Consider the following 11,606-nt stretch of genomic DNA (forward strand, 5'->3'; position numbering starts at 1 on the left):
TTGAAGCATACTTATTCAAGGTAATTCAGCATCAGTTGGGCTACCTGTGAAAGTGGTAAGAGCAGTGCTGGTCAACCAGAATTATGTATGTATGTATGCTCTCTAACGCAAGCCATTTTCTGGAGAGCAGAGTTTCGGGGAATTCCAATGTTTAAGCGCTCATTAACACATTAATTGCTGGTCGAGTGTTTTCTCGGATTATATGATGAATTTTTAGATGCAACCTCGAACATAAATGTCCTTTCATTAAAAAAGCTGCGGGCAATGTTATATACTCGCTCGAGAAACATTTCTTAAATAAATTTAAAAAAAAAAATCCCACAAATTAAGGTACAAGTACAATTACCACGACGGAAATAATTAGAACTTTAGAAAAGATTTTATTTCTTGTACATGTTTGTGAATGTTAGTTTTAACTTAACCCATACATTTAGATATTTACCAAAAATATAAAATTCTTGACCAAAAAAAAGAATTGAGTAACAGTTGTTTCAAACACGAGTATAGTTTTTCTTTCAGTGGTTGGCGAACTGCAATTGGATCCCTGCAGGGAAACCGCGGACTGGGGCATACAATTTCTAGTTCCGTACAAGATCTTTATCGTCAAAAACGAACCAGTCCGATAGTAAGTAGATCCCCACCAGTTGAAAATCAGCGAAATGTGGGACTCTTAAAAAAACTATTTTGTTTCTCTTTTTTCATTAGAAATCTATATCTAAAGTGACGAATTTAGAACTGGTTCGGAATTATAGAAAACGGGACGCAGAACGAACTAGATCTTATCTGTCGAATTTAGAACTACTTCGAAACTATCGGAAAAAGGGATGCAGCCGGGGGCTTGTTTACTTTACATAGATATGTGTTTGGCGGCTTTTTCGTTCAAATGCACTTTCATTCTGCACTTCGCAGATGCTATTTCATAGTTTGGTAATACAAAACAAAACTTTGTGTTAACATATTAACATCTTGGGGCCGTCTGCAATCTAACCAATAACAGCGAGCACCTGTGCAAAGTCAGCTACAGCCAAAGGTATGTAAACGTACATGTCTTACAATCATTCAAACAAATGTAATTTCAAATTGAAAAAAACGTTACTTTGAAAATAATGTAAAATTGCACACGGAAGGATCGAAAATATTGAAAATCATGATCCTTTTTTTTCGTCTGGCGATTTTAAAACTGGTTCGGAACTATAGAATTTAGAACTAGTTCGGAACTATCGAAAAAGGGATGCAGCGGGGGCAATTGACACTTCCTAGGACATCGCCATGTTAAATTCGCCAGTTGTTTGTATGCAAAAGAGATTTATCGTGAACCAGTGCTGGGTCTAAACGTACTACAGGCGCACCAGTTCAGAACTAGAGATTTTCCCCACAGGGATAGTAGTGATTTCGATATTATGAAGAAATTTAAGTAAAAAATTATCATATGTAGATTACCTCGAAAAATAAATTAGGTTCCAAGATAGAGTCCATGGCCTGTTAAGAAATATAACAAAACTCCTTCATTCTTCTCCGTTTGTGAAAATCCAGGCAACTTTCGTCTCTCGCGTAGCCATTTAGTCGAAGTCGACCAGCAAAGCAACTACCTTTACCGTTCCGGCCAGCAGCGCTACGTCTAGCTAAAGAATGCTTACAAGAAGGCGCATCCTTATCGAATAACAGGAACGATGGGACTCATCTACCACGACGTTGGGTCCAACCCCAATCAATAGGGCGTATGAAGAGTTTGACACCCACATCACGACCTTTTTTTATCTGGTGATTTCTGTTTAAGATACTACTACAAATGTATACATATATACAATCAATATGGTTAGTGGGAAACCCGCCTGTCGGACGTGCCAAAGCCGTGGTACGTGTTGAGTTTTACTCTCCCAATTTGATTGCCAAAAGAAGAAGTGGCATTCCAACCAAAGCTGACTACTACCCACACAGCGTTCATTACTCTACCACTCTTCATGTCAACCTAATATCCGCAAATTCTAGGTATTAAATATTTTGTACATCATTATTTACACGCGTATACATTTCGTTAATACATATTTTCTATAAATTAAGTTAGTTACAGTTTTTCGTTGCATATAGTTATGTTGTTATGTTTCCTTCACTTGAAGACGTTTTATTTACCATCACTTTGTTCTCTGCACCTACGTGGACACAGTAGTCGTTGTTGTTGCACCACCATTTCTCGCCTCTGCCGCTGCATTTTCACGCTCCTGCAGTTCTTGTAACTCTTCCTCCTCGCGCGTCAATGGTATCGTCGAGTGATTATACAGCCCCTGTGCCATTAGTTGTAGTGCCAAAGGATTTTTGTGTCCACTCGACTTTTTCAGTTTGGCACGCTTATTTTGAAACCAAATTTTTATTTGCGCTTCATTTAGACCCAATTCGGAACTGAGCTGTTGGCGTCGTTTTTCGGTCAGGTAACGATTCTCGGTGAACTCGTGCTATAGGGCGAAACAAGAAGGAACAAATTACAATCAGAGGAATTGTGAAACTAAGAACAAGAAGCTTAAGTTTTAGGAATGACGTTCTGATCTTCATGATTTCTATGGAAAACTTATTTTAATATGTGACAATGAGCCTATAGTAACGTTTCGCTAACTATCTTTGGGTTAGACTAGTTTAAGTTGCAGGAAGTATACATATGTACATATGTATATGGAATCTCGCGCTTTCTTATTAATTCTGAAAACTCCACCTACTTATGTTGCCTTTCGAACTACAAAAGAAAATAAACTTAGTAATTGGTTTTGTGCTCAGAATTAGGAAATTCTCTAATCACAATAAGCTTCTGAGGTGATGGAGTAAATTATTTTTTAAGTCTGTTGATAGATCGATCAACAGAAATATTCTAGAAAAGTACCTTTCACATAAGGTGAGAAATTATAAGCGAGGAGCAGCTACGAAGGACACGGCTTTTAGCTTATAAGTGGTGAGCTGAAAGAGAATTTTCCCTCTGCGCGACCAAACATATCCTTGGAGAAAGTTTAAAACTTTGTATAGCTTTTATGTGAATGAGGTCAAAGTAAAAGCTCTTTATGATCGTCGCTCGCCAATATAAACCAGTGGGGATAAGAGTGCTTTTACTCAGTGCGCTCCTAAATTAAATCCATAGAAAGCTTTAAAAAGCTCTCTCGTTGGATATATTTTGGCCGTAAAAAGCTTAAGAAGCATTTGAATTCGTCAAGCAATTCGCCCGTGAGTGATCTATAAAACCTAGAGAAAGCTTAAAAAGAGATTCACCTCTAATCCTTTTTTAAATATGTATATATGTTAAGTGATATTACCTGAATAGAGTTTTTTTCCAGGGTTCGTTTAGATAAAGTGCATAGATAGCTTTAAGAAACTTTGCATAGGTACCATCAAACCAGTGAATGCTCAAAACAGCGCCCGTGGGCGGAACCCTTCAAAGCTTTCTGTAGATTTTATATGCGCGCACACAGAGTATGAGCTCTCTACGGGCAGCTCAAGGCCGGCGGATAAAGCTCTCATACGGATATTTGGATGCGCAGAGAGTAAAAGCTCGCTCTGAACATCTCCGATTTAAGCTCATAGAGTAAAAGCTTTCTCTGATAGTCATTTCTTTAAGCTCGTCCCTGCCTAAACATATCCCTTAGTGGAATTTTTTTTAAATATTTCTATAAATTTCACATATCTACATATGTTGGCGCGCACAGGTTAAAAGCTCTCACTTCTTAAAATTATGTAGCTGGAGTATTTAAACTATTTTTAAATGTTTCTAATTTTCAGAAAATGCTTTCTCTTAAACTTATTTTTTCCCTATTAACTTTTCCCCTTCTAGCTATTTGTTATTTGCTGTATCCACACTTGGTTGGAAATTAAATTTCATTGCGCAGCCATAACTCACCTTCAAGCGCGCCAATTGCGAACCACTGAACGCCGTCCGCGGTCGTTTATCCTCTGCGGTGGCGGCGCCACTTCCACCGCTTCCGCTGCCATTCGATGCGCCACCGCCGTTGCTGCTGCTGCTGCCCTTCTCACCGGCTAGCTTCTTGGGCTTACGGGCGCGTGGACCTGCCAAAATAAACAGAGAAGGAAAGAGAGCAATAAGTACTAGGAGAGAAAAAGGGAAGTAAAAAGAACTAAAACCAAGCTAAACCGCTCGAAACTCAGCGGCTGGCAACAATGTATCAGTGGCAAGAGTAATCCATACGCGCTACGCGTACTAGTGGAGGCGCATTTAATTGAGCCAGGACTCGCCGCACAATTACTAATACCGGCGGCACACATGCAACTGCGAGCAATTGTGAATCACCAACTTTCTACTAAATTTCCTGTGTCTAAGGGTTGCACACACTTGTGTATAAATACGCGTAGATATGTACAGCCGGAACATAAAAATTCCATTTGCCAAATAAAATAGATGCGCGTAATTGCGCCACAATGACTGGACGCTATCGTCCATTTGTTCGTTCGCTCGTTCGGTTGCCTTCATTTTCGGACACTACCTTTGTTCGTTTCAACGCCTGCTGCCCACTCCTCATCAGTCTTCTACTTCTCCAGCTTTATCCGCATAGCCCATCAAGCGTCTGCATAAATTTTCGCGGCATCCACGCACGAACTTGCAGCCAAGATTTATGAGGAGTTAAAAATTACACGGCAAAGACGAAACGGTAACGCCAATGAATTGTAATCGTCTAAAGTGGCAAATTTGTTGCTGAATTCAGCAGCAACAGGGGGGGGGAGAGTTGTGGGGGAGAAGTTCCTTCCCCACTATTTGGCGGCGCAATTAAGTCAAATGTTAAATAGTCAAACTTCCGGTTGTCTTTCGTTGTGTTTTACTTAATTTTGCGTTTTGAATAATTAAACTTTCCACTTTTTCTGCGCATCATCGTACTTTGGTTGAACTTTGGCTGTGACTTGGCATAGTCATCACCCGCCCACTCGGAAAGCAATCAAAGATGATGACGATCCATTGTAGTGGGTTGGTGTTGAACTGGCGAAATAGCAACTGTAGCTAATTTAATGCGTGAAAGAAGCGTTTAAATTAAATTAGAAATTTTATGTTTTCATTTGAGAGTTTTAGCTTTCGCTTTTGCAGGTTTTCAAAAGGTAGCTTTAAGGCGAAGGCAGCTGCAAATTAGGTCCCGCAACATACTTTTGCTTCATTTCATAAAAAAATTAGATTTACTCGACTGTTATCGAGGCGAGTTTTTTTTCAAATCGGCACTATAAAAGCATATCCAAAAAGTCGACAGATTCACAGTCGTATAAAAGAAAGGGAGATAGAAATGTCTTTATAGCAGCATTGAACAGAGAGGGCCTTTACGCTACAATCGTCCTTAGGGGGCGCTGGTATCACCGATACTATGGACCTAGGGCGTCGATTCTTCCCTTCTTCCAAATCCAAGGTATCCGTGCCCATTGGAGGGTTTACAGTCAAGCTCATCCGAGTGCATTTTAAAGGAACTTCCCAGATGCCTGTCCGTAGACATATGGAGTCAGCCGTCCACAGTCAGGGAAGTCGCGGCAGTGGTTCAAGGACATGAAAGGAAGTATGCCCTGCAGTCAGGGTGAAGCGGGTCAGCAGAGCTGCTGCTGTGAAAATTCGGAAACGGCCCTGAGCCCGTTAATTTTAAAGATTTGGTTGAGAGGTAAAATACATTCTCTTTGAAAGCCGTGCCCCGACTTAAGAGAGGGTTGCCTCGAAAAACCCTCAACTACCTGGTGCCGCTGCAGACGAGATATGGCCTTCAAAAGCCAGGGGCTGGCAGATAAAGCTGAAAAAAGCTCATCCTGCGGACAAGACGGTGTACAACGCAGCTTTACAGTTAACTATTTTCTATCGGGTTTTTTAAACGAATGAAGAGGCTAAGGACGTTTAGTTTAGAAAAAAGGCAGTTGTTCTTTGAAGTTCAGTAAACGAATTTCCAATGGTAACGATTCTAGGCGACAGGCGCCTTGCTAAGAATCTTCTGTATTGGCAAAGCCCTGTTGAAACTTTAAATTTTTGTCTAAACATGAAACTTCCATAGAATCTCTCTGTGATGAGGTATATCTCAACTTCTCAGTTGTGCAAGTAAGAAATTAGTCATCAGGCATAGGGGAAAGTATTGTCTCTAAGCACCAACCCCTACTAACTCTGTGCCTTACCGACCCCATACCGCCTGAACTCTAATTTCTTCCTACGCGAGAATGGAACTTAGTGTTTGGAATTGACGCAATTTGGCCTGAAAAGGAAACAGCTACATAGTGTGCTATTTAGCATCCGGCTTTCGGATGCGCAACTCATCTAGGGATTAGTATGCAGGAAATCAAATTAATGGTCTGGAGATTTTAAGACTTTTTTTGTCGGAACTAACTCAAAACAATGCGTCCAGAAAACAGCACTCAGCCTAACCTGAGGACAAACCTCTCACGTCCACGCGTACTGTTCTCGTGTCCCTCTTAATATGTTTTAAATCTCCGTAGTCGAGGCAGATTGACGAGTTTTAAAGAGCTCAGGCATTTGCCTTTCATCGCTGCCCACTGCCTAATCTAATCCTTGGTAGAGACATCAAAATTGTTCCGTCGTATCATCCTCTTCGAGGTAAGCGAAAAAAATTAGGTTGTCAATTATGTTGATCACAGTCAGGTGATTATGCCAAGAAAATTTGCCAGTGAGCAATCCCTTGATCTGCAGTTCCATCTGCTCAATGGAAGCAAATTTGGAGTTGCGCTCTCAATATCTACAAAAATGCACTAAATTAACTCTTCCATGCGAAGTGATTTGGAACTGACAAAATATTTAATCGAATTTTAACATTTTTACCTAGAAACTGCGGTTTTCATAATCACAACCTATTGTTTTTATGGAGGGACATGTGTAAGAAGCCCTTTTCTTAGAGACAGAAAGCGTCTTATATTTCCCTTAGGTACAGCGTTACTTCCGTCTGCACTGGCACTCTTCAACAAAATTCTGAAATAGGGTGTTTTCGAGCCGGCTGCCGAGATATGGCGATCTTTTGCTCAGCCGAAGATGTGTAGCCTTCGTATACGGAAAAGAGTCGCCGAACATTATTGGACCGACTCAACGATGCTTTGAAGCAAAAGCTACCGAATTCGGCAAGAAAAAACCACTTCAGAACAATGCAGCTGTAAACACCTTAGTCTGCCCTAAAGAACCTGTATTAGCCTATTTTGAGGGCTTCGAAAAATCAGTTTGTTGGAAGGTATAAAAAAACTGGAAGAAGGGCAGAAAGAGTCCAAAGCAATGAATAATTTTTAAGCCGGAAAATAGTCCTGCAATAAAAAAAACACGGATTTGTTGAACAGCCCTCGTATCTTTAGAAAGATTTCGTCAGATAAGAGATGCACTTTGGCAAATTCTGGCATCTAGTGTTTGCATTAATTTAAGAATTTTGGCAAAAAACGCCGCTCAGGCAGGCAGTTCTGTCTGATCTAACAACCAACCCCTTTCGTTGCTTGTCCAAAAAGAGATGTTCGTACTTTAATTAACAGTTAAATGTTGACAAGCGTAACAAATAAGCGCGAAAGAGTTGACGCAGGACATTCATGGTTTAAATAAGGGAGCGAAAAACTTCCATAATAACAAAGCTTATCTTTGATTATGCAATATAAACTGTAACTATGTAAATTCCGATTTGCCCAAAGTTAAGTAATGAAATTTTATTGCGCCACAATGGATTGTCACACTTTTTGTGGATGAGAGGGGGCGAGTGAAGAGTTGGAGTTGATAGGCAGCCGCAAAATTGCGCTAGAACATATTAAAGGCTAAATATTCAAAAATAATTGGGCCACAAGAATTTAAATTTGCTCGCCAGCTCAAAGAATAGAGATCCGGCTGGATACTTGTTTGAAATTCTGCCTTTTGAACTGCATAAAAGGCTTAAAGCACAAAGCAAAGAGTGGGTGACCTTTATGAATTTCTCCTTCCATTATTATTTATTTCTTATAACAGTTATTTGTGTACCCATACATTGGCATAGTAAAATTTTTGACACTTAATTTCATTGTCCTTCACACGACAAAAAAAAAATCCTAATTGCTTTCCATGGAAAATGTCCAATGTCGAGTGTGAACCGTGGAACAAGTGAGTGAAAGTTACTCCTTTATTGAAATAGTTTGGCGAAAATGAAGCAATTTCGACAGCCACTAATGGGCATTTTTGGTTGCGACTTTTCAACTGGCGGCCAAGCAAATGTAAATGTAGCATGCAAAAGATATGTATGTATGTATGTAATGTGCAATAACGCTTGTGAACTTTGTGAGTGAGTGAAAACATATGTAAATTTTCCAAGAAAATGCTACCTCGTCCGCCAGTCAGTGGCATGTACCTTCCTTCCTACCCACCATCTACCCACTTTGCCCATTGCGAGCGGCCTGCAAAACCGCGTGACGCCAACGTCTTGACGTGCTTCGGCATTATTAGTGGAGCGTCGCTTAAGAAAATATTTTAGTGAAATTAAGAAATATTTGCGGTTGCCACAAAACTACTTAATAAATCTTCGTCTTCGACTTAAATATTGCCATTAACGTCGAGTTAGAAATATGTTAAATGACCTAAAATGTTTACGTTTTGTTTAAGAATATCTTACACTTATAAATATACTTCTTTTAAGTAGGTATGCACATTAGGATGGTCCAAAAAAAAAGTAAAGTTGGAATTTTATGAATACCTCAGCTCAAAGCTCCGGCAAATCGACCAATCACTTTTTTATATAAGCGACCTGATACCCGCGATTCCGCCTGCGTAGCTTACTACTTTTCCATATATCTGCAGCGTGGAAGAATCTGTTATTGTATCAAGCCATTTTAGTGTACCACCTGTAGCCGCAGCAGCGGAATCAGGCGGTATTAAAAAAACTTGTTTTTTAGATTAGTGTTCTAGGGTTAAAAAACAATGTCAGTATATAGAAGAACGTAAGCTGTATACGTTTTTAATTTCCACTAAATCTGATTACCTCGACTGCAGCGACACCTAGCGGACCCATTTTTTGTGAGAGTATTTCGAGTCTCATCAAAATCGGACCATAAATAAGGATTTTGTGAACAACTCGACAATAGCGCCATCTAACGGATTCATTTTTCGTAAAATTATTTCCAATCTCATACAAATCGGACTATAAATAAGGATTTGCTGAATACCATGACTCCAACGCCGCCTAGAGGATCTATTTTTGTAAAAGTATTTCTCGTCACCCCTCCAGTCTACTTTCTAATTTCATCAAATTCGTACGGTAAATATAGATTTTATGTATTCAAAAAACTATTTAAAAATTCAGTGAAATGTAGGATAACAATAAGGGTATCAAATAAAAGAAAAAAATCTGTAAAATTATAAGAGAATACATTTTTTTGTACATAAGGACGAATGGGCATGGAAAATGTCCTTTACAAATTTTGTCCTTATCTAAATATCGTTGAAAATTTGCAATATTTTTTTTTTTGAGAAAATTGTTGTTTGAGGACTAATATACGCACGACCTCATCATCGAATTTCGTACTGCAAACTTTATTTACTTAGAAGGATAGAATTTATTAAAAGTGCATTTTCAATACCTATTCGTTCTTGTAAACCAAAAACCTTTATTGTTTTTAAATTCTACAGAATTTTCTCTCATATTGTTATTCGACATTGCACTGATTTAAATTTTTTTTTTTACTGAATATATCTTCCTAAAATTTCAAAGGTCTTTGGAAAAAATCCTGACATCATAGTGAAAAACTAAAAACGCAGTTTTACTATATTTGGCCCATAGTTTCGTGCGTATATCGATGCTTTCGTGTGTCTTGATTTAATTTTTTTTTTTGCTTTTGTCGCGCTTTAATTTTAAAATTCAAAACACTTACCTGCTACAGAGGCGATAACTTAAAGTTTATGGCAATTTATTAAGTGTTAACTCCAATCAAAGGTTTACTTACTTCGTCCTGCAAAGAGAAAGAAAAATTTTCAATATTAAAAATAAGTTTAGTTAAATATCGATTAAAATTAAATTCGAAGAAAAATATGTAGGTAAAAAAAAACTACGAAAGCCAAAGTGCCAATTAATAAAAGGCCAAAATTGATTAAATTCCACAGTGCAAGAGTGGCAACAATAAAAAAAATGCAGATAAAAACGTTTCGGAGCAAATAAACACGCAACCAAGGCAGGAAAACTTAACGTAAACCTTTCAAATAAACACAAACGCCCTGCCCGTCCAGTTCCATTCTTTTACACTTTCGCATGCCATGAAAATCAGGAAGACAGCGAGTAGACGTGCAAAAATGCCGAAATTACCCAGCATCCGTACAACAATAATAGCAACAATAACAACGGCAGTGCCAATAAGTATAGAATAGTCTGCCAGTCGTTTAAAGTGCTCTAGCAACTTATTGTTGGCATATATAACTTTCATTTTCGGGATATAGGTTCTTTGGAGCAGTAGAAATATTATCGGGTACAAATTTTATATAAATTTAACAAATATTGAGCATTTTAAGACAAAAAATTTTTGAAAAAATTTGCAAATTTTTTTCATTACCAAAATGCTTGAAAACCGCTCGAATGATTTTGTTTTTGTTTTCTTTAATCAAAAATTCAAGGGTTTTCCTTTCGTTTGGTATATGGGAAGTATTGGTTGATATCTTCTATATATGTTTATTTTATTCAAATATATGGGCATAAATGATTCTCCATACAAAATCACCTCGTCATCATTTTGCAAACACGTGCATATGTTGGAAGTGTGGGAAGGAGACAAAAAGTATGTATGTGTCCGTAAGTACATATTTCGGGGTTTATCGGTATAATAATCGATACTTTGTCGGTTTTATTACCGATGTTTTTATCGATTTTGCTATCGAAATTTTTATCGATAATGTTATTGATTTTGCTATCGATATTTTCGGAACTTATCGATATAATGATCGGTATTTTTTCGATTTTGTTATCGATATTTTTTCTCGATTTTGTTATAGATATTTTGTTGACTTTGTTGTCGATTATGTTATCGACACTGTAATCGATTTTATGATAGATTATTTATCGATTTTGTCATCGATATTTTTATTGATTTTGTTTACGATTTAGCTATCGATATTATTATTGCTTTCGTTATCGATATTTTCATCGAATTTGTTATCGATATTGTTATTGGTTTTGCTATCGATATTTTCGGAACTTACCGATATAATGATCGATACTTTTATCGATTTTGTTATCGATATTTTTTATCGATTTTGTTATCGATTGTGTAATCGATTTTGCTATCGATTTTGTCATCGATACTTTTATCGGTTTTGTTACCGATATTTTTATCGATTTTGCTATCGATATTGTTATAGATTTTTTTATAGGTTTTATATTCGATATTTTTATTGATGTTGCTATCGATATTGGTATCGATATTTTTATGGGTTTTGTTATGGATTTTGTTATCGACTTTATAATCGATTTTGTTATCGACTTTGTTATCGATTTTGTAATCGATATTTTGATAGATTTTGTAATCGATTTTGTAATCAGTATTGTTATCGATTTTGCTATCGATTTTGCTTTCGATATTTTTTCGATTTTGATATCAATATTTTCATCGATTTCTTTATCGATGTTTTTATCGATTTTGCTACCGATATTATTATCGCTTTTGTTATCGAT

At 37.6% G+C, this 11,606-nt stretch overlaps 1 protein-coding gene across 1 annotated transcript; it reads right to left on the reverse strand.

Moving 5' to 3' along the window:
- Positions 1-1,663: 1,663 nt before the first annotated feature.
- Positions 1,664-9,897, reverse strand: LOC108379368 (homeobox protein E60-like; the record flags this gene model as incomplete). Its single annotated transcript, XM_017635712.1, has 4 exons — positions 1,664-2,450; positions 3,875-4,041; positions 9,820-9,837; positions 9,892-9,897. Coding segments are annotated over 4 exons (491 nt in total), but the record flags the coding sequence as incomplete, so codon positions are not given.
- Between the last annotated feature and the right edge of the window lie 1,709 nt (positions 9,898-11,606).

Source organism: Rhagoletis zephyria, unplaced genomic scaffold (assembly GCF_001687245.7).
Source record: "Rhagoletis zephyria isolate East Lansing unplaced genomic scaffold, Rhagoletis_zephyria_1.1 Rzeph_scaffold_16240, whole genome shotgun sequence".
NCBI classification, from domain to species: Eukaryota; Metazoa; Arthropoda; class Insecta; order Diptera; family Tephritidae; genus Rhagoletis; species Rhagoletis zephyria.